The sequence below is a fragment of the Sphaerodactylus townsendi genome, linkage group LG07 (assembly GCF_021028975.2).
Source record: "Sphaerodactylus townsendi isolate TG3544 linkage group LG07, MPM_Stown_v2.3, whole genome shotgun sequence".
NCBI lineage: Eukaryota > Metazoa > Chordata > Lepidosauria > Squamata > Sphaerodactylidae > Sphaerodactylus > Sphaerodactylus townsendi.
In genome coordinates this window covers 5,156,657-5,180,535 of record NC_059431.1, presented here as the reverse complement: position 1 = coordinate 5,180,535, position 23,879 = coordinate 5,156,657, and the positions used below count along the sequence as shown (strand labels likewise).

General features: G+C 45.8%; 1 protein-coding gene across 11 annotated transcripts in view; it reads left to right on the top strand.

Moving 5' to 3' along the window:
• Positions 1-8,540: 8,540 nt before the first annotated feature.
• CELF4 (CUGBP Elav-like family member 4) overlaps positions 8,541-23,879 on the top strand; it is a 912,878-nt gene continuing 897,539 nt past the window's right edge. For 3 of the 11 annotated variants that reach the window (XM_048503052.1, XM_048503049.1, XM_048503045.1), the window contains exon 1: positions 8,549-9,026. In XM_048503052.1, the coding sequence (XP_048359009.1) occupies positions 8,651-9,026 (376 nt within the window). In that variant the 5' untranslated portion in view covers positions 8,549-8,650. Of the gene's footprint in view, positions 9,027-23,879 lie in introns of all 11 variants that reach the window. The other 8 variants (XM_048503055.1, XM_048503047.1, XM_048503046.1 and 5 more) reach the window with 5 other exon arrangements.

Genomic DNA, 23,879 nt, shown 5'->3' with positions numbered 1-23,879 from the left:
TTGGATTTATATCCCCCTTTCTCTCCTGTAGGGGACTCAAAGGGGCTTACAAACTCCTTGCCCTTCCCCCCTCACAACAAACACCCTGTGGGGTGTGTGGGGCTGAGAGAGCTCCGAAGAACTGTGACTAGCCCAAGGACACCCAGCTGGCATGTGTTGGCTACCCTGAATTCCCGAGATAAGCCTCCACAGCTCAAGCGGCACAGCGGGGAATCAAACCCGGTTCCTCCAGATTAGAGTACACCTGCTCTTAACCACTATGCCCCTGTTGCGCCAGGTTTGCTACATGCTCACATCTCCCTGAACGGATATAAGTTTCCAATCGGTCACCATTCAAAGAAATGCGCCCCGAAGCAAGCCTTAACCATCCCAGTCCTCTTGGCAGCCTTTCCAAATGAGTCCTAGCACTTGATCTTATTTCAGTTTCCTTGGCCCCGATGCAAAGGAATCCAAAGTGCCCCGCTCAGCTTTCAGCTGGCAAGCGAGCAGAGCTTCAGATACATTCACCAAATGAACACTCAGATCAGTTTAGCTTGATGGACATGATAGAAACCTCAAACTCATCATCAGCGGATAGAAAACGTAGAACCTCTCTGGCAGGACAGCAGGCGTGCCAATTTCAAGGGGGGACCTGGATTTCTCCCAGAATTCCAGCTGATCTCCAGAGTCTAGGCATCAGATTCCCCCCACAGGAAGAGACATCTTCAGAGGCTTGACTGTGTGGCTGTATGGTCCCTTCCGCACCTGCAGAATAATCCACTTTCTGTCCACTTTCAATGCATTTTGCAGCTGGATTTTACTGTGCGGAATAGCAAAGCCCACTTGCAAACAATTGCGAAAGTGGATTCAAAGTGGATTATTCTGAAGGTGCAGGAGGGGCCATAGTGTGTGTGTGAAGTGCCATCAAAGTCACACTGACTTATAGTGACCCCATAGCTGTCTGCTGTGTATGGCTTAACGTTGTGCGCAAGTGGCAAACCCACCGGTGCCAGGGAAACCAAGCAAGCCAGTAGGTGGCAGGCTAGTGTGGAGGGTGATTTTCCACCCCCATCTGACCAAATGGCAGGCGCCCGGGGACATATGTCCCCATATGTCCCCATGGGTGTTACGCCCCTGCAAATCAGGTTAGCTTTCTATCCGTCCCCAAACTCTTGAGATGCCATCTCCAAATCTCCAACCATTTCCCAATCTGGAGTTAGCAAACTGATATCTTTGGAGACCTCAAAAGTATAGCTTATTTTATGAAAAAATGCACTGCTAGCTGATTGGATTGATCTCACATAAGGGCAGGTAACCGGGTGCTCCCCTTTATCTGTTGTTTGGTACAGACCTAAAGGAAAGGCAGGAGCTACATACAGTGATGGCGAACCTTTTTGAGACCGAGTGCCCGAACTGCAACCCAAAACCCACTTATTTATTGCAAAGTGCCAACAATGCAATTTCACCTGAATACTGAGGTTTTAGTTTAGAAAAAAATGGTTGGCTCTGAGGCGTGTGTTACTCGGGAGTAAGCTTGGTGGTAGTTGTTGGCTTTGCTTTGAAGCAACCATGCAACTCTTCGAACGGGTGAATCACGATCCTAGGAGGGTTTACTGAGAAGCAAGCCCCATTGCCAGCAACCAAGCTTACTCCCAGGTAAAGGATCACACTTTAGTTCTTTGCATGAAAATCAGTGGGGTTTAACAGCACTTAACAGGGTTACCTACACTGCTTCCCCAAAACTAGGTGTTGGGTGTAATGCTAATAATCGCGCCCAGCGGCCCAGGCCAGTGTGTGTGTGTGTGGGGGGGGAAATTTCCCTTCCACATGATGAACTCTGTTTGTGCGTGCCCACAGAGAGGGCTCTGAGTGCCACCTCTGGCACCCGTGCCATAGGTTCGGCATCACTGAGCTACAACATGGAGATATCAGGAGAACAGGAAAAGCATCTATATCCCAAAGTCTGGAGCTGTCTTTGAACTGGCATTCTTAGCTTGTGAGCCCCTACAACTGTTCTGCTCTCATCGCTCAGAACCACCCCAAGCAATATTCCCTACATCTTACGTCTCCCTTGAAAAACAAAAGGCAAAATCCTAACTTTCAGGGGAGAGATGTTTATCGTAAACAGAGACCCACAAGAAACTGCAGATAATGGTGGCTAAAACTGTCGGAAAGGAAGGACTGTGTTCTGTCTTTTCCCTCGGGTACAGAGGAGGATTTGACTAAAGAGTCAGAGAGGCAGAGTGGCCAGGAGACTGGGCATCCTTTTCTCTACTGCTCTGACACCACCCCGGCCAGCATAGTGTAGTGGTTAAGAGCAGGTGGACTCTAAAATGGAGGAAAGGGTTTGATTCCCCATTCCTCCGCATGAGCAGCTGACTCTCATCTGGTGGACTGGATTTGTTTCCCTACTCCTCTACTCGAAGTGTGCTCATGGACCATGGGTTAGTCACAATTATCTCTGCACTTCCTCCGCCCTACCTCAGAAGAGAGACAGTGGGGTGTAGTGGTAAGATCAGGTGCACTCTAATCTGGGGGTTTGATTCCCCACTCTGCCACTTGTACTGTGGAGACGTATCTGGTGAACCAGATGAGCTTGTGCACCCCAACACATGCCAGCTGGGTGACCTTGAGCTAGTCACAGTTCTTTGGAGTTCTCTCTGTCCCACCCACCTCACAAGGTGTTTGTTGTGGGGAGGAAGGGAAGGGAGATTGTAAGCCCCTTTGAGTCTCCTTACAGGAGAGAAAGGGGGGTATACATCCAAACTCCCCCTCCTCTTCCTCTTCCTTTTCTTCTTATTCTCCTCCTCCTCCAGTGGAATATTTGATGAGTCAGAGCTCACTTTGCAATATTCTTTCAACTTGCAAGGTAAATCCATGGAGACTGTAAATCCAACTTGCAAGGTAAGTCCGTGGAGACTCCTCCTCCTCCTCCTCCTACTTCTCCTCCTCCTCCTCCTCCTCCTCCTCCTCATTATCATCTTCTTCTTCTTCTTCTTCTTCTTCTTCTTCTTCTTCTTCTTCTTCTTCTTCTTCTTCTTCTTCTTCTTCTTCTTCTTCTTCTTCTTCTTCTTCTTCTTCTTCTTCTTCTTCTTCTTGTAAGGAGAGGAAGGATGCTTTGAGATTCCTTACAGGAGAGAAAGGCAGGATATAAATTCAAACCCCTTCTTCTTTGATGTGTAGGTTGTGACTGTCAGGGAAACTTTCTTCCATCTTGCTTCTGCTCAGGAACATCTCTTCTTGCACCCTGAGGCTAGAAATGCAGGCAGCATCTTTTTCCATCCAGCGAGCTAAATCAGAACAGAGACCCGATTCCTTCGCTTTGCTACCTAGAATGGAGTTCTCCAATAAAGACACCTTATATTAGTTTGAAACTACAAACTGGCTCTGCTTTTCCTTTGTTCTGAGCACACATGCATGCCACTGTGTACCCTGCTGTAACGCAAGGGAATCTCAAATGTAAGATGAAAACATTGGACTGAGTGGCATATTTGTAGGGCAGAACAAAACAATGGAAAAGCACCAAGGTTCAGCCAGTGATAATATCCATCCAATGCTTGGATTTGTGCACACTCCCAAGTCTATGCCAGAAAAGTCCACAAAGACCAAGCATTCTGCAGAAAGAACCTGCAATTACAATATTCTAAACAACTCCTAGATCCTCTGAAGATGCCAGCCACAGATGCAGGTGAAACGTCCGGAGAGAATGCTGCCAGAACACGGCCATACAGCCCGGAAACCACACAGCACCCCAGTGATTCCGGCGGTGAAAGCCTTCGACAGTACAACTCCTAGTTCCTTGCAGCCCCAAATATGTTGCCCCTAAAATGGACATTTTCTGCCCTATCTTTTCACTCCTTCCCTTTCCAGCTCAGTTATTCCAGCCTATAGTTAAGGGGCCTTGGCTAACAGAGGCCCTCTATAATTTCCTCATTTCCTTTTTTTTAAAGAAAAGTCCGCTCTCATGTTTTCATCTTACGTTTCCTAGTTTGAAGGTGTCCAAGAAAATAAAAAACATGTAATTTTCCCAGACTATTCCTCTGCAAAAAAAAATCTCTTCCCTTCTCCCTCAAAAACTTTTGACAGGTAATTCTTCGATCTATAAGATTACTTTTGCAGAGGGGAGGGCACTCCTAAACAAAACCTCCCGCCTATCAAAATATATTTGGCAGCTAAAACATGTCAGAATGAAACAACAGCAGGCAGATTTTCCTAATTTGCTCTGCCTAGAGTGTTTGAGGGGGGTTATAAATACAAAAAAACCCAGATCACCTGTTCCTTACACAGAAAGACGAATTCAAATATGGGCAGATGGACTCACGTCTAATTGGGAAAGGGAATCCTGCAGGGTTTGTGGGTTAAATCCATGCTATGCCAGTCTTCATCCATCAGAGGTACGAACCCAGTTGTACCGGCAGGGAAGCGTGAAAAGCCATCTTTCCCAAGTGAATCTCTTGCTTTCCATGAAATTGGGTCTCATGGGAGTCGAGATCCGTACACACGTGCCTTCGTTTCTGCCTCCTTGACAGTCTGCTGAAAACTATGAGAACCACACGGCTGAAATGATCAAAAGGTTATTGCTAAACCAAACACTTTTTTTTCCTACGGGCCAGATCTCCCTCCATCAATATTCAGCTACAATATCAAGAGTAGTATATGCTCTTGTTGGATGGCTGTAAAAAATGTTCTAACATCCATCCCTTTCATGTGCCAATGTTGGCATCTAGTGTAACTTTGATTTTCACTGGATGTTTGTTCTTCTAACAGAGTTTCGGAGGCCCCTTTCCAACAGTTTCCCATGTCTCTTTGCCATATATGTGCTTTGCAATATGGAGAGAGGGAAAAAAAATCATTTTTCGTTTGATTTCTCCAGCTGGCAAAAGGGAATATAAATGCTTTTCAAATTCTCCTTCCTCCTAATTTAAATGCCTCAAGCCAAAGAAAACATATTTCTAGATCTCAGAACACTGACCACCAAACTGGGAAAGTAGGGTGGGGGGGGAGTTCTGGGGAAATACACAACAGAGGTTGGTCATCATATCTATGGTTGAGCTGTTGTTTCGGAGGGGGGGCACCCTTTCTTACTATTTGACAAGATCAGCAGATAACTCAACCTGTGAGCTCATCCCAGGACTGTATAGATCTTCTGAACATTTGTAATCTTACCCATTTTCTCTAAGCAACTGCAACATAATCTCTGATTCTGATATTCTATCTATCGAGAGAAAGTTAGTTAGTTAGATGTGTATATAAAAAACTACTTTGGTGATGAATTTGGATGCTGCAGTCCGGAAGAAATCCCATGCAAGAATGCTCCTGCATTACACTTAAAAAAAATGAAATTAGATTTAGCCTAGTAAGGTTTTTTTCCTTTTTAACATATTCATAACTGAATACTGTTATTTGTGCTGTCATTTACCCTCTTGGCTGCTGAGCTCCGGCATCTGGGTAGCTTGCAAACAGTCCTCAGAGTGGAATCTACAAGAAATTTATCAGAGGTAAGAGTGGATCTATGAAACGAAACTGCCAGCTACTTCCAGCGTTGTGTGGTAGCAATCAAGAGGACATCAGGATAAAACAAATGTCATCTTTGCATCGAAACACATACACAAAGAAACCGCTGTGCACACAAGCTTAAGAAAAGCATTACTTGGGGTAATTTCTCAAATTGTAACCTGTGCTGGAGGAGGGAAGGGTAAAATACTCCTAGAGGAAGTGCCTCTCTACTGAAAAAAAAATCAACCTGCAATTTCATCATTGCTCCGTCTGTTTTTGGTGGACATTTGGACTTTATTTCAATTGGCCTGCTTTCCACAAACTTATCAAGTGAATGGCAACACTTTCTTCCTATAAGACCCCAGTTTAACACCCCTATTTTCTTGGGGAGGAGGGTACATTTCAATGCAAAACTCAGCAGTTCAGCTATGATTCTTCTTCAGTTCTCTGCCTGATGCTTTCAAGAGAGACACGATTTACAACCTGGGCTGTTTGGAGGACCAGAAAGCGAAGAGCCTCCCCAATAACTTTTTCTCTCTCTTTTCCACCTTAAGACATGCTTTTGGGAAAAAAAACACCACCCTAAAACCCTGTACCCCAAATGAAAACAGGGTTTGGGGAATTATGAGGACGCTGAGAAAAAATAAACATTGCATTTTGTGGCTTCTTCCTAGAGGCGTGCTTTCTGGGCAGTTCAGTGGAGTACTGTCTCCAGCAAGTGTGCCTCAGCCTGCGGCTCCCTGACTCAGGTGTGAGTTTACTCAGAAGTAAACCCCACTGAATCCAAGTAATTTTACTCCAAAGGGAGTGGACACAAGGATTGCAGTGTGAGCCACCAGCCTCTCCAATACTGCCCCTTCTGTTTAAAATAACGCATGTAATAATTTTCCAATTCTTCCCCCCCCCCCACAACTACCATTAAACTCAGCCTACCGCCTCACACAGCTGATGTACAATAGACTTCAGACTGAGATCCTTTTCTTGGGAGACATAGAGGGGGGGGGAAGCAAAAAAAGGCCAAAAAACCCACCCCTCTATGAGAGGTTGTTAGCGAATTTGATTTAAATATGATTTAAAATCAGCATCACCCCCCCCCTTTTAATTGCTTTCCTTCAACGATTTGCTTTTAAAAAAGACAGAATCCTACCCTACCTCCAAGGCTGCAGGCAGGTACCTTACATCAATATAGAAAATCCATATAATGAATTCAAATAGTCCCGCCCCCCTTTCCTTATATTCATAAATTCATATGGGATGGCTGATGTTTTCTACTGCCCATTTATGGAGGAGGAAGAGATAATCCACTTGAGGAAATTAAAAAAAATGTAAAGGAAAACCAGCCAATCAACATCTATATATAGATCTCTCTCTCACTCTCTCTCTCTCTCTCTCTCTCTCTCTCTCTCTCACACACACACACACACACACACAGAGAGAGAGAGAGAGAGAGAGAGAGAGAGAGAGAGAGAGAGAGAGAGAGCCTGGCAAAGCTCCTCTTTTCTCCACACTCTGTAGTATTTTCTTTTCTCCCAGCTCCGACTAGAAGCCTATTTCACCAGATGTTTCTGAGAGATTTCATTTAAAGCTAAGAAAAATTGCTTTGAGCTACATGTTGTATTTTTTTTAATCCAATGCTTTTTTTTTGCAAACAACAGCGCGGAAGGCAGCGGATTGGGGGGGGGGAGAGAGAGAGAAATCCTACTTCTTTTATTACAGTGTGACTTAATTAACTATAATGCATTGTTCCTAAAAGCATCTGACAAAAATAAACACCCTGCTGCCGCCTGAGAAGAGATGGAGAGGAAATGTTTACTCCCCCCCCCACAAAGGGAAGAACTAAGAAATGACCAGAGAGGCTATTTTTCCAAAGGAAAACCTTTTCAAATGCACCCCCGATAACCCTCCCAAGCCACCGTCTTCATGCTAGGAAGAAAATTCCCAGCGATTTCATATCAGAATCAAAATTCAATAGCATTCTCGCTAGGAACCACTGCCCCGGAGACAATGTGGTTGTTTTGCTATTGTTTCTGTTTCCCCCATCACAACCTCCTTTGCTACACCCCTCTAAAAAAAAGGGGGTCTTCCAAAGTGGACGGCAGAAAGGATGGGGGGGGGGAGAAGAAAGATGATTTAACCCCCCCCCCCCGGTCAACAAGGACCCCCGACAGAATTGCAAAGAAACACAGACACATATATAAAGAGCAGACACCAATAATAACCAGACACGACTTCCACTATCAATTCACCACAACAAGAAAACACCTCTAATGTCCGGGCTTTCCTCCATATCGGTAGCTCTTTATTAGCAATGTTTTAGGAGCCGGAAAAAAAATAATAAAAAAGAGATGGAGTTTAATTTTTTTCTGTAAAAAGTTTAAAAAATAAAAATAGAATGCCAGCACACCTTTTTTGTTTGGGTTGTTATGATCTCTCCCCCCGCCTCCCCTTTTCTCTGGCTCTTTCTTTCCCTCTCTGCCTTTCGCCTCAAACAAAAGGTTTTCTTTTCGTGGCCATGACTGGAAGGAAAGTCGAGCTGAATGGGCTCGCAGAAGCGAGAGAGGGTAGAAAAAAAAAGAAAATAAATGGCAAAATATTTTTTTTAAAAAAAAATTAAGCAATCTGAAATGGGGAGGGAGCCGCTCCGCTTGGAAAAGAAAAAAGGAAAAAGGGGGCAAAAATATGCTGGGCTTTTGAAATGATTTTTTTTTTCAAAATGCACCCGCCTTCCCCTAAGCCCAGTTACCACAATAGACATTGACTCTCTCGCAAAGAACCATGCGCCTGGCGCTATTTATAGCCAAGGCAAGGACTGGAAGATACCACTGGGCAGGCAGACGGGGGTGGGGGTGGGGTGGGGGTGAAATGGGAGGAGGGGAGAGATGGGGGGCTGGATGGAAGTGAAGCAAAAGCAAGTCTCCCCCCAGCCCCCCATCCACCCACCCTTCTTCCCCTCCATCCACATGCGACCCCCCCACACACTATCCACCCCCCTACCCCCCAGTCTCGCTGGCATTTTGAACCGACCCAGCCTGTTTAAACGGAAAGGACAGAGATCCTGGCTGTTCAATGTGTTAAAAAAATCAGTTCAGACCTAGAGAGAGAGAGACAGAGAGGGAGAGGGAGAGAGAGCGAGAGAGAGAGAGGGAGGAGCGAGTGTGTATGCGAGCGAGTGTGTATGCGAGGGAGTGTGCGTGTGAGCAAGAGGGCGAGAGCGAGGAGCCGAGGCAGCGAGGGGGGGTGGGAAAAAAAGGAAAAGAAGATTTTTTCCTCTATGTATATAAAGATGGCCACGTTAGCGAACGGACAAGCAGACAATCCCAGCCTCAGTAGCAACCACACTAACCCCAACCCCAGCGGGCACATGAACGGATTTAACCACAGTCCCGGGAACCCGTCCACCATTCCCATGAAGGACCACGATGCCATCAAGCTCTTCATTGGGCAGATCCCTCGCAACCTGGACGAGAAGGACCTCAAGCCCCTCTTCGAAGAGTTCGGAAAGATCTACGAACTGACCGTGCTCAAGGACCGGTTCACGGGCATGCACAAAGGTGAGAGGTCCTCGCGCAACTTTCCCGGGCGCGGGGGGCGGAGGAGGGGAGTGGGGGGAGGTGGGGTGGGGTGTTGGGGGGAAGGGACCCATAGAGGGGGCTTTGATGTGGGGGGGGGCGTGGGGGGCTCCCCAAGAGCCCAGCGAGGCGGGGAAGGGGCAGGAGCTGTCCAGCGCCCGGCGGTGCTGAAACGGGGCGGTGAATGGCGGGAGCTGTCCAGCGCCCGGCGGTGCTGAAGCGGACGGGGAATGGCAGGAGCCGTCCAGCGCCCGGCGGTGCTGAAGCGGACGGGGGATGGCAGGAGCTGTCCAGCGCCTGGCGGTGCTGAACCGGGCGGGCGGCAGATTTGGGGTCGCGCCGTTTCCCAAACAGGGCTGGGAAGAAGGGAAACATGGGATGGGGGAAGAAAAAAACAACAACAACAGGGGATTCTTGATTCTTATTATTTCATTTCATTAGACACAGCCGGTCCCGAACCGCGAAGGGTGGGGGACCTCGGGGTTCGGTGTCGTGCTCTTTTTCTCCGAACGGTAGAGGCAGAGGGGAAAGGCGGGGGTATCGATTCGGTCTGGAGCTGGGAATTATCTGGGAATTGCCGAGCGGTTAAGTAGGGTTTGGGGTTTGTTTTTTAAGGGATGCTGGTGGGGTGAAGTGTGCGGATGCTCAAGGGGCGGCTTAGGGAGGGGGGTCCCTTCTTTGGGCGATCCCCAGCAGAAAGAGGCGAACTCGGGAACTTTTTTCGCCATGGCCATAGGGATGGGGGGGCGCTCGTTGTTGGCGGGGGGGGGAGGGGGAATGGCAGCGCCACACGACGACAGCAGCCAAAGGCTGGGGCCGCGGGACTCGGTGCTTGGGGCGGGTTCCCTTTCCGAACTCCTGGCTCACTTGGCGCGGAGGGGAAAGTCTGCCGACGGCGTTTCTTCCCCCCACTCCCACTCCCCCCCCCCACCTCCCATCCGTGTAGTTTAAAGGTAATAGTGGGAGCGCAGGGTGGTAGATTCAAACGTAAGCAAGAGTATTGATCGCTTTGCATAAAACTGGGGCCAAACTAAGTTGGAGGCAATTGATGCACGGGCTAGCTTAGAAACCAGGCAACATCTGGGAAAGGAGAAGTCTTTCTTTCTTTCTTTTTCTCTCTCCTTCTTGCTCCCTCCCTCCCTCTTTTCCTTCCTTCCTTCCTTCCTTCCTTCCTTCCTTCCTTCCTTCCTTCCTTCCTTCCTTCCTTCCTTCCTTCCTTCCTTCCTTCCTTCCTTCCTTTCCTTTGCTCCCTCCCTCTCCCTCTTCCTTCTCTTCCTCTTTCCTCTTCCTTCCTTCCTTCCTTCCTTCCTTCCTTCCTTCCTTCCTTCCTTCCTTCCTTCCTTCCTTCCTTCCTTCCTTCCTTCCTTCCTTCCTTCCTTCCTTCCTTCCTTCCTTCCTTCCTTCCTTCCTTCCTTCCTTCCTTCTCTCTCTGTCTTTCTCACTCTCCCTGTAATTTATCTTTCTGCTTTCCTTTTTTTTAAAAAAAAGATGCAATCAAAAACGCATCACAACAGTGCATGGGAAACTTAGATACCAGAAGCTCTGTGTGTGTGTGTGTGTGTGTGTGTGTGTGTGTGTGTGTGTGTGTGTGTGTGTGTGTTTTGTGGGGATTAATATACCAGCTAGACTCCTCCCTAGCAAGCATCCCTGAGAAACGATTCTGAATGGGTTAAGCTAGCCTTTATTGTGGCCCCTCTTGTCCAGCTGTAAATCTTTTAAAAGTTAATGGCATGTTTGGAATCCCCCCCCCCCCTTCAAAACCGCTAGGAATAGAAATGCAAAGAGAGGGTTATTTTTAAAAGGGGAAGAGTGGGGGGGGGGGTGAGGGAGGGCGAAAGGGAATTTGCACTGGAGAAACTCTGGTGGTGGCAAAAGATAATCAGGTTTCTGCTCTTTCTCTTGCTCTAACCACCCCCTTTCCTAAACCATCTGTACAAACCAGAAGCCATTTGTTTTTGGCTGTCCATTCAGGCGTCCTAGAAAGGTGGGGTCTTTGAGGCTCAATAAAAGAGGTGTTATTTGAATGGACAGCTCCCTTGACGACTCCCCCACCCACCGGCAAAAAAAGAAAAAAGTGAGGAAAGTTTATCCAACATATCGAAGTGAATGCAAATGAGCAAACAGAAGGCAGAACATGCCAATGTGTTTGGAGAATTTATTTTTGTCGTTAAATCTAGCTCCATACTCTTTTCCTTTCACACGTTAGGGGACGACACAGGCACACATACAGAGGCATTATAATGAGTCCCTTGGTGAATGAAGTTCTGATTTTGTCAAGCTTTTGAAGTTAAGGTTAACTTTCCAACTTAGGAAAGTGGTTTAATATTTGGTATATTGTGCCTGGTTTTATTTTGGTTACTGGACTGCATGTTTCATGCACTGCGATTCTCCCAGTGCTGTCAGAATAGGAAGCATGACACGAGTAAATTATATTGAATTATATTGACAATCTAGAATTCTGAGCATCTTATATTAAGTGTTTTCAGGTGTTTTCAGGCTCTAGGCAACTCAGTTGTCTTCCCTGGATGAGCTAGCTTAGGGCAAAGTCTAACAAGCTGAGCTCGTATTTCAAGGAGAGTTGTACAGTCTGTCCAAATGTCAAGGTATGAGCCCCTCAGCCCAATTTGCATAAGTACAAGCCCGTTTGGCAATCAGGCTTATTTTATAAGCACTCTGAGCAAAGAGAAAAGCACCGTTCAACGACCCTAACTGAATTCCTTTCTTTATCCTTGTGGCATGACTAGAGGCTGTAGCCAGGTTTCCAAAGGCATCTGGGGCGAGAACGGTTGACCTGACCGAAGAACCGTCCAAACTCCTCCCTGATGCTACAGATTTATTAGTTACTCCTGATAAAATGTGCCTGCCGATACCAACATTTGATCAATTGCTATATTTTTTTGGAATGCATAAGTTTGTAGTGAGCCTGACAATTCCTTCTACCCCGTGCCTCTTTCCGTGATCGTTTTTAAATAAGGAACTGTGAGGGAAAAAAATTACTTTCCTTTGTTTTATTCGTTCTTTGGTGCCCTGTGCTGATCACCACTCAAACTGTGAAATGTAGAGTGGAGAGGAAAATTCTAGAGATGAGGGAAGAGCACATAGCTCACGCAGGGTTTTCCCCACACAGTTGGTAGACCTCAGCAGGTATATGCCATGCTGGAATAAATGAAGCAATGAACCTGTGCTGTAGTTTCTTGTACGGATCTTATAAATAGACTTTCACTTTTATATTGGTCTTCGGCAACTATGGGATCACAGGCATCTCCATTGAAGCTCACTTGAGTTACTTCAGGGTTGAACTGTTTTTAGCTTTTGTGGTTTTTTGGGGTGGATGACTGTCTCTCTTTTTTTTAATTTGGCCAAGAGATTTCACTTAAGTTATTCTGTACAAAAGAGGGAAACCTGGCTATAGTGGTTTGGAAATCCAGAGAAAACTCTTCCATTGCATTACAAACGCCTAGTTTTCTGCTTCAGAAATTAGAACAGTGGACTGGATTTGAGAATCTGGAAGATATTTGGTGCTTATGTCTGTCCTTTTCAAACTGAAGGTTTTTTTTGAAAAATACAGTCTGTTATTTTGTTTTTGAGAGAGGAAGACTGTCATTTGGATGTTTGACAGACAGAAGTCTGGGCGATACAAAACCTCCTTCCCCCACCCAACAGCTTCATACACAGCCACAAACAGCCACACAGAATTAACTAACCACACTAACCATTCATTCATCCAGCCATTCATTCATTCATAACTCTCCCACCCCATTTGTGTCGAGCAGTGTCGTCTGCTTAAGGGCTGAGTTACAGAGAGACATAAAGGTTAGTGCTCTCTGGACAGACATATTGTAATGCATTATCTTTGGAAATCATTTAAGGCCAATTAAGTGTCATTTAGTCTAATATTTATAAATGAACAGAATCAAAACATCGGGCCATCCCAAGGGCTTCAAGACCCTCCCTCCTCTGCCGTCCACATTTGATTCATATCCCAGGCCCAAAAAACCATTTCAACCATAGTTTTCCATAGTATTCTCCTCGGAATTTGCTCACAAGATTGATCAAAACACTAAGACACGCAGGTTATAACATGCACTTCTGAGCAGAGTTGTGAGAGGAATGATGAGCTAAGACCAGGTTTGTTATTCTTTCCCAATCTAAGCTTGAATTATATGGCACATACCAAAAATATCCCAACCCTCGTAACGTTATTGGAATATGGCCTCTTCCCACCCCCCACCCCAAAAGTCAAATCTCTCTCAACAATTGGGCAAACAAGGTTGCAGAGAAGTGATAAGAGTAAGGGAATAAGTCAATTGCAACTGTTGGCTGAATCCCTTCTAAGAAGCACAGGTCATTTTCAGAATAGAAAACATCTGGTCTTCCAGGCACACAAATTACCCCATTCGCGATAGTCTCTTTTATTGGAGAGAAGCTGGAGTGGGGAAAACAAATGTGAATTAACGCTTTGCTCCACCTCGGCACAGTATCAGTTTTCAGGTTAGCTGTGAGATTTAGAAGTGCAGTGATTGTTAAATTAAGATGCACTGTACGGAGCGATAAAAAAAGACACGGGGAAATGAAAACGTACTCGGAAAGGGACACAGCTAAATACAGGTGTTGAATAAATGCCTCCCTAATTGAAACATAAGACCCGCCTGACTGAAAGCAATCGGCTTGGTCTTTCGAATGGTTGTAATCCAGATCAAGTTTCGGGGAGGGGGAATGCACACACACACACACAGAGAGAGAGAGAGACACACACACACACACACACACACACACACACGCAATCAAAGCCTGCACAACCGACCAGGATCAAAACGTAGGAAAATAGCGTTCTACCTGGAGCCAAGAGAACCGAATGTTCAACCAGCAAACTGTAATGTGTTGGGGTGGCGGTATTTTCTGCATAAGGAAGACAAATCCTCCCTCTTTTTTTGTTTTTACAATACCCATGGATATAGTGGTGTGTGTATTTTCGGGTGGGGGTAGAATAAAATTAGTACCCTAGCTGCTGCCTTTGATGGTAATGGAGATAGACTGTCTTATCTAGTTGCTCCTTAGTCTTCCCTGCCATTCTCAGACCTCAAAAACCTATCCGTACCAGGCTTCTTAGCCGGCTAAGTTTCCAGCTTCATGAACTGCTGTTTCATATGTTTCTCTATTAAAAAACAACACAACTTTTGGTTTCTTTGTAAGATCCATTATTCAAAAGAGGGGAGAGAGGGGGGTGGGGGGTGGGGAGATTGTACAGAAAATACTTTTCTTGGGCGTTCTGTTCGGTATCTGAAGTATGCTTTTTTTAAAGAGAGAGAGATAGCAAAATTTAAATTCTCGGTGCCTCTGCGCAGTTCGGAAAACTCTGAAGGAGGAAAACATCTTTTTAAAAGATAGGCCGGCTGCTTCTTTCTGAATGAAATCGACAAGCTACATCAGGGAAGAGACATGACAGGACACTGTGTCCCTGTACCTGGAGGGTGTCAAAGGGAGGGGGGAAAGGAGGTGTATTCTGGGAGTTTAGTCTTGGACGTGACGAGGAATGACAATTCCGATGGTGGGAACAAATGCTTAGGCGCATCGCCCCATGCGCGATGACCCACAGATGCCCTCCCTGTTTTTCTTGTTTACGTACTCTAGAACTTGACCCCCTTATGAGGCCTCTCACCATGGAGAACCCCCCACATCTAAATCCGCTTTTGAAAGATGTAAAAACTAGGAAAGACAAAGACGGTCTCCAATTCTGTTTTCAAGGGTTCCATTTCCCTGGGCCAATCCTCTTGGACTTCCAAGAGGCAATCCAGGCCTTCTGAGATAATCATCTCATCCTGTGTTGGAGGAATGTTGAGACTATATTTTTTTTCCCCCAGAGTGATTTTAACATATATATTGGGGGGTTTCCTCTTCATTTTATCCTTCGAAACCTTAGACTTTTTAAAGGAGAAATCACGGAAGAGGATGCCGAACTCCCGGCGATATAAGAAACCGCACTTTTGCTTATTCGGAATTACTTGACGCTGATGCACTGCAGCAAAGCGTGGGCTCGTGGTGGGGGCACCGGGGACTTCCGGTGTTTGTTCACGAGGACGCAAAGATAGTTGGGTCTGGTTTTTACTCAAGTGGGAATTACATAGACCTACACAAAAGGCTGCTTTATGCTGAATCAGACCCTTCGTCCGTCCAGGGGGTGTTGTCTGCTCAGATTGGCAGCTGCTCTGCAGCAGAGGTGTATCGAGGGAAAATGTAGCCCGGTTCAAAACATAGGGGAAATGTAGCCCGGCTGCCCTCCTCCACCACAACCAAACATTTTTTTTCAACAGGTCTAAAAGTCAGTGTGTGGACCCAGGGGGAGGGAGGAGGAGGGGTGTGGATTTTCCCGCCCCCCACATGACTAAATGGCCCCAACCCGGAGACATTTGACCCCATATGACCCCATGGGTAATACGCCCCTGCTCTCCAGAGTCTCAGGCAGGGGTCTTTCGCATAAACTGCTGCCTGATCCTTTTAACTGTTGATGGTGGGGATCGAACCTGGGACTTTTTGCATGCAAAGCCACGGGATTTTTTTTCCACTAAGCCAGCAACGTTTATAGCAAAACAGAGGGCTGAAAGCCCCACCAGACACCCTTGAGTTTACTCTTTTCTCCCAATTCCATCCAAGGGCTAGAAATATGCAGCGACATCCCCACCCCCAAGAATTGCTGGAGGAGCAATGTTAAGTTATCAATTGATTAGGAGGATAGTGTCCAGATCGAGGGATGTAATTGTACCTCTCTATCCTGTGCTGGTTAGACCTCGCCTGGAATATTGTGTACAGTTCTGGGCACCGCAGTTCAAGAAGGATATTGACCAGCTGCAAAGGGTCCAAAGGAGGGCAACCAGGATGGTCAAAGGTCTGGAATCCATGCTTTACGAGGACAGACTTAGGGAGCTGGGGATGTTTAGTTGGGTGAAGAGAAGGTGAAGAGGTGACATGATAGCCATGTTGAGATATTTGAAGGGATGTCATGTTGGTGAGGGAGCAAGCTTGTTTTCTGCTGCTTCAGAGTCTGAGACCAGGAGTACTGTATTCAAGGTGAAGGAAAGAGAGATTCCATCTTAACATCAGGAAAAGCTTCCTGTCAATAAGGGCTGTTCGACAGTGGAATACACTACCTCAGAGTGTGGTGGAGTCTCCTTGCTTGGAGGTTTTTTAAAAGAGGCTGGATGGCCTTCTGTCAGGAGTGTTTTGATTATGTGTTCCTGCATTGCAGGGGGTTGGATGTGGGGTCCCGTCCAACTCTATGATTCTATGATTCTTCTATGGTTGATTGTGTTCCTTCTCTCACCCAAAGAAATGGTGATGTGCTCAAGCCAACCCTATTGCCTGCACAAACTCTGTCCAAAGGGGCTGAGATAGACTGTCATGTTAATCAGATGAGAGTTAACAAGGATTATGTAGATTGGTTGAGAGCCAGCATGGCGTAGTGGTTAAGGTGTTGGAACAGATCACAAGCTCTCAGCATCGGCCCTGGTTAGTATTTGGATGGGAGACCTCCAAGGAATACCAAGATCATGACGTAGAGGCAAGTAATGGCAAACCTCCCTCAAATATGTCTTGTCTTGGAAACCCTACAGGGTCACCATAAGTCAACTGTGACTTGACTGCAAAGACAGCCAAACCAACAAAGAAAAAGTAAAACTGTGGGGAGGAGAAGGGGAAATAAAAAATAAGGAGACATTCGTTCCTATTAATTCGGCTTTCTGATCCTTAAGAAACCCAAATGCGTTGGCTTCCGGGTGACATTGACTGTAGAGGTGAGGTAAACCCAAACCAAAGACAATCCGGAATGGCATCAGTTTCCAATCCCTCATCTAGAATCGCTTGCAAGGATTGGAGATTTCTGTTCCACATTCAGCATCTAGGCAAAATGTAGTCCAGTACAAAATCTGAGTTTTCCAACACCCCCAACCCGGTATTGGCCGCCGCCCTCCCCCACTATGACCAAATGCTTTTTTTGCACCAGGTCATCTCAAAGTCACCATTGAGATGGGGGGAAGGAGGGGTGTGGGGGCAATTTTCCACTACATTTGACCCCATTTTTCCCCCTGATCCGGTCACTCCATTTGCACACTTGCGAAGATCCTCCTATCGGTTCTCCACCCCCAGCCTTTTCTCCGAGAAACTCAGGATGCGATTTTTTTCTGAGTCCATTTATCTTTACAGCAATCCTGCGAGGTAGGCTGCTGTGGCTGGCCCAGGATCATTCTTGGCGAATGGGAATGGGAATCTCAGTCCAAAGCCTTTCTTGCGTAGCCTTTGCAGGATTTATAATGTAAGTCTGCAGGTGGTGGCAGAGGCTGGAAATCATATTGTGGAATTCTAATGAGCATTGAAAGAAAGAAAGAAAGAAAGAAAGAAAGAAAGAAAGAAAGAAAGAAAGAAAGAAGGAAGGAAGGAAGGAAGGAAGGAAGGAAGGAAGGAAGGAAGGAAGGAAGGAAGGAAGGAAGGAAGGAAAGCAGCGAAGGAAGGAAGAAGGAAGGGAAGAAGGAGCAAGCAGCAAGGAAGGGACGGACGGATCGATCGACGATCATCGGACGGACGGACGGATCTGGACGGACGGAAGGAAGGAAAGAAGGAAGAAAGGAAGAGATGGAAGGAAGGAGGAAAGGAGAGAAGGAAGGAAGGAAGGAAGGAAGGAAGGAAGGAAGGAAGGAAGGAAGGAAGGAAGGAAGGAAGGACGGACGGACGGACGGACGGACGGACGGACGGACGGACGGACGGACGGACGGAAGGAAGGAAAGAAAGAAAGAAAGAAAGAAAGAAAGAAAGAAAGAAAGAAAGAAAGAAAGAAAGAAAGAAAGAAAGAAAGAAAGAAAGAAAGAAAGAAAGAAAGAAAGAAAGAAAGAAAGAAAGAAAGAAAGAAAGACAGACAGACAGACAGACAGACAGACAGACAGACAGACAGACAGACAGACAGACGGAAAGACGGAAAGACGGAAAGAAAGAAAGACAGAAAGAAAGAAAGAAAGAAAGAAAGAAAGAAAGAAAGAAAGAAAGAAAGAAAGAAAGAAAGAAAGACAGACAGACAGACAGACAGACAGACAGACAGACAGACAGACAGACAGACAGACAGACAGAAGGAAAGAAAGACAGAAAGAAAGACAGAAAGAAAGAAAGAAAGACAGACAGACAGACAGACAGACAGAAAGAAAGAAAGAAAGAAAGAAAGAAAGAAAGAAAGAAAGAAAGAAAGACAGACAGACAGACAGAAAGAAAGAAAGAAAGAAAGAAAGAAAGAAAGAAAGAAAGAAAGAAAGAAAGAAAGAAAGAAAGAAAGAAAGAAAGAAAGAAAGAAAGAAAGAAAGAAAGAAAAGTGATACATTATAAAGGCTACTCCTCCTCTCTGACAAGGAACTTTAATATGTGCAAAGTTGGGTGATTGTTTTTTTCATGAGATCATGTCCAAACACTTCCTACCCCTTCCTAACCTGCAAATTGTAATGGTAAATCCTCTGGGACAATGAAGGGTGTTCTAGAAGGGTCTAAACAGTCCTGAATGTACCAAGTGTTTATAGGGGAAAGAATGTGACTTGAGATGACTTTGGGTGATAGGAAAACAGATGCACCTATGGAATTTACTTCACAAACATGATGCCAGTTGCTGAATGTGTATTCTATTTGGCTGTTACGGGCTGGGTGGCCATGATCGGGTAGTAGGGTTGGAGATTCGGACAGTCCAAATCCGAATTTTTACCGAATCTGCACGGATTCGGACGGATTCGGACGAGCAGGAGCCGAATCTGAGCTGTCCGAATCCTAACAGATCCGAATCCATGGGATTCGGATTACCACTGTCAATTGCGTTTTAGCCTTTTGGTGTTTTTTTCATTTATTGGCCCAGGGGAGACATACTTGAATGATATCAGCACCATTTTCAGGTATCATCAGGAGATCATCCTGATGATACCCCAAGTTTGTATGCATTTTGGTTTAGGCCAAAGCAGGACTCCCTAAAAGTGGTGTCCCTATCCCCATTCTTTCTTCCAATGGGAACTAAGGAGATGAGGGCTACCCTTTCTTGAAATATCTTCGAATTAAACCAAACTTGATAGAATATCAGATAGTCTCCTGATGATTGTTAATTGAATATTATACTGTGATACATCTATTAATCGCACCCCAAGTAAGCACCCCCCAAATTTGCACAAGATTCTTTGTTCCTATGACTTAGCTGCATTGCTGTCAATAGGAATTTTCTGAGGGAATAAGATGCACATTTTCATGGTAACTCCACAACTTTCGGTATTCAGAGAGTCTTCTGATTCATTCAGGTTTGTGAACTTTACTCTGTGGAAGGGAGATGGGCCCTGCACCTTGGGTCCCGAATTAAACCCCCTGAAGCAATTCCCCAAACCTGGGATGGCGCCATCCGCAGAGACTCTCCTGAAGATACCCTGAAAGCCTTTGTGACTATACCTTCAGAATGCACCTCAGCAGCCCTCTACCAGAAATTCCCATTGACAGCAATACAGCCAAGTCACTGCAGAACAAAGAACCTTGCAAATTTCAGTGCCTGCAGGGGACGCATCTTTGAGATGTATCGGCACCTCAACAGAGCATCATCAGGTGACTGTCCTGATGTTGCCCACCAAGTTTGGTGCAGTTTGGTTCAGGTATGGACCTCACAGTAACTATCCCCACTGTTCCAAATGGTTTCTGATAGGGATGGGGCTGGCACCTTGAGAGTCCATAACCTTGGCCCCTGAATAAACTGCACTAGTCTCAGTAATTAACAGACAGTCTCCTGATGTTACCTCCTGAAAGTTTGGTCACTCATTTTAAAAAATGTTGAGCCATGTTTCAATCTTCACCACTCCTGGCAGGCTTCATGCAGAGCCGGTGAAACACGAAAACCGGAATTTTGTTAGTATAATTAGCTAGGTATCATCAGGAGATCGAACCGATGACACTTCTGTTTGCAGTTATTAGGCTGTGCCATGGACCTCAAAGGGGGGCCTCTATCCCATTGTTTCCTACAATGACAGCTAAGGAGACAGGACAACCATCTTTGAGGGTCCATAACTTTGGCCCCCCCTGGGAAACCAAACTGCACCAAGTTGGGGTGTCATCAGGACAGTCTCCTGATGATACCCTTGATATTTTATGCGCTGATATGTCTAAAAATCGCAAGTTCTCGTAGGCAATTCCCCAAAAATTTGCCTGTTGTTCTTTTTCAGTAGTGACTTCTGCATTGTTGTCATCGGGATTCTTCTGGTAGCCGTGGTACATTTATTTCCAGGTTGTCATTGGGGTCGCTCTGAGATTTCAGGAGAGTTCGAATGACACCATCCAGGTTTGAAAATTCCCTACTTATGGGGGCAGGGAGATGGACCCTACCCATAACATTGAACCCTGAAGCAACGGTAATAAACCTGATGGTACAAGGAAGAGATTCCTCCTGAAGACACCCTGAAAAGTTTTGCGGGTTTACCATGAATGCACTGCACAGCCCTCCCACAGAATAAATCTCCTATTGCTGTACGGAGCCAGCCAGCCAATTACAGATACAGAATCTGGGGAAATTTGTTTGGGTGACTGTGAGGGTGCAGTTTTTGCGCTATTGTCACCAAAATTCCGGTGTATCATAATGTAGCCTGTCCTTTATAGATTCTGTTTGAGGAAGTTTGTTCAGGGGTCCAACGTTATGGACCTTCAAAAGTGTAGCCCCCATCCTGTTAGCTTCCATTGGAAACAATGGGGGATGGGGCACTCTTTAAGTGCGTCAACTTTGCCCCCCCCCCTGAACCAAACTGCACCAAATCCTTGGGAGAATCATCGGCCAGTCTCCAGATGATATATCCCAGTTCAAGCTAGTTTAAAATTGCGTCCCCTGCAGGGCCAAAACGTAAAACACCTACCCAAAAAAATAATAAAACGTGGATCTGAATTTTTCTGGATTGCCTCCGAATTTCGGGTATATCCGAATTGGCTATGATTCGATTCGGCATACAAAATCATTTTATGCCCCAAAAAATACCTCCAAAATCCGAATTTTACCGAATTTTTTTAGTAGAGCCGACCACTGATAGAATTGGTAGGGTTGGAGATTGGACAGTCAAATCCGAATTTTTACTGAATCTGCACGGATTCGGACGGATTCCGGACGAGCAGAGACCGAATCTAGACTGTCGAATCCTAACAGATCCGAATCCATGGGATTGATTACCAGCGAATGCGTTTTATTTTGGTGTTTTCCCGCATTTTGGCCTGCAGGGAACATTTTTAAGCATATCAACAAATTTCCGGGAGTATCATCAGGAGTCCTGATGGTACCCTCAAGACTAGTGCATTTTGAAGTTAGGGCCAAGTTATGGACCCCAAAGTGTGTCTATCCCCATTCTTTCAATGGGAACTAAGGAGATGAGGGCTACCTTTTCGGGGTCCATAACTTTGGCCCCTGGTCAAACTGCACCAAGCTTGGAGGAGGGTATCATCAGGACAGTCTCCTGTCAATACTGAAATATTAACCACCGATACATCTACAAATGCACCCCTGCAGGCATAAAATTTTGGGATTCTTTTGTTCTGCATTTGGCCATTGCTGTCAATAGAGGTACAGGGGGGGGCTGTGGGTGCACATTTTTTTCATGGTAAGCCAAAACTTTCAGGGTATCTTCAGGAGGATGCTCTGGATGACACCATCAGGTTTGGGGAACTTTACTTCAGGTGGAAGTGGGAGATGGAGCTACCCTTTTGGGTCCCATAGAAGATTAAACCCCTGAAGCAAAATTCCTGAAGCCTGGATGTCATCGAACTTCTCCTGAACCTAATGACCATACTACTGAAATGTGCGCCTCACGGCTCCCTCTGCACCGAAATTCCCCATTGACAGCCAATACAGTAAGTCACTGCAGAACAAAGAATCTTGAGCCATCTGAAGATACCACAGGGCAGCGATGAGATATCGACACAAATGTCAGAGTATCATCAACGGGTGACTGTCCTGATGTTGCCCTGGATTTAGTTGCAGTTTGGTTCAATTGTGGACCCTCAAAGGGGTGCAACTATCCCCATTGTTTCCAATGAGACTGATGGGGGGATGGGGGCTACACCTTTGAGTCCATAACTTGGCTCCCCTGAACCGTGCCAAGCAGAGACTATCATCGGACAGTCTCTGATATTACCCACAAAGTTAGTGTCACTAAACTTAAAATGCTGTTTCGTGTTTCACGCTCCTCCTCCAGCCAGACTTCATGTGCAGGAGGCGGTGAAACATGAAAGCGAGATTTTTTAAAGCTAGTAACCAAATTTCAGGGTATCATCAGGAGACTGTCCACCGGTGACACCCCCCAAGTTCCAGTGCAGTTTGGTTCGGGGCCAAAGTTATGGACTCAAAGGGGGCCTCTATCCCCATTGTTTCCAATGACAGCTAAGGAGATGGTGGCTACCATTTTGAGGGGTCCATAACTGGCTAATAAGCTGCGCCAAACGTGAAGTGTCATCAGAGACAGTCTCAATCTAATCCCTGATGCTGATATGTCTAAATGTGCCTACGAGTATCTATACCCCCAAAATTTGCCCAAGGTTCTTTTTCTGCAGTGACTTCTGCATTGCTGTCAATGGAGATTTCTGGTGGAGGGCTGTGTGGTGCACGATTATCAAGTACAGTCACAAATGTTCAGGGTATCTTCAGGAGAGTCTCTGAATGACACCATCAGGTTTGAACTTTGCTTATGGGGCAGTGGGAGATGGACCTACCCATAACATTGAACCCTTAGACAACAGTCACCAAGCCTGGATGGTGTCGTGAAGAGACTCTCCTGAAGACAACCTGAAAGTTTTGTGGGTTTACCATGAAAATGTGCACACAGCCCTCCCACAGAAACTGTGGCTGCAATGGAGCCAGCCAGCCACTACAGAGCACAGAATCTGGGGAATTTCTTTGGGTGACTGTGAGGGAGTGCAGTTTAAGAGCTACTGTCACCAAGAATTTCGGGGTATCATAAATGTACTGTCCTATGATACTCCCCAAGTTTGGTGAAGTTTGGTTCAGGGGTCAACGTTATGGACCTTCAAGGTGCAGCCCCATCTCCTGTTAGCTTCCATTGGAAACAATGGGATGGGGCACCTTTTAAGTGTCAATAACTGCCCCCCCTGAACAAATAAACGGGAGGCAGGATCTCAGATGTTATCCTGAAATTTTGGTGCCGCTAGCTTTAAAATTGCGTCCCCTGCAGGCCAAAACGTAAAACACCAAAATTCAAAAAATAATAAAAAGCGGACCCGAATTTTTCGGATTTACCCGAATTTTCGGGTATATCCGAATTGGCTATGATTCGGATTCGGGCATACAAATCATTTTATGCCCCAAAATACCCAAATCCGAATTTTACCGAATTTTTTTAGTATTGACCAACCCTATCGGGTAGCTTTTGTTGTTGCTGTCACTGTTGTCCAACTGTTGCAGATGCAGGCGAAACATTGGGAGCAAAAACTACCAGACCGTGGTCACACAGCCTGGAAAACCCACAACAGTCAGTTGATTCCGGACGTGAAAGCCTTCGGCAATGCATGAGTTTTATTTATTATTTGGTAAAAACATTTGTAACCCACCTTCTTTCCCTACAGAGCTCGGGGTGGTCTGTGATGTTAATGAAATAGAATAAAACAAAACTTAAACTTAAAAACACAATTTAGATCTGTTTTAAACAAAGGCAGTCCTAAATAAAACCGTCTTTAATGGAAGAGAGGGGGGCAGGTGGACATCTCCTGGGACGTTATTCCATAATCATGGGACTGCCGCTAAAAAGGCTCTCTTTCATCAACCAACTGATTTAGCTTCTTGGATTCATGGGACAATCA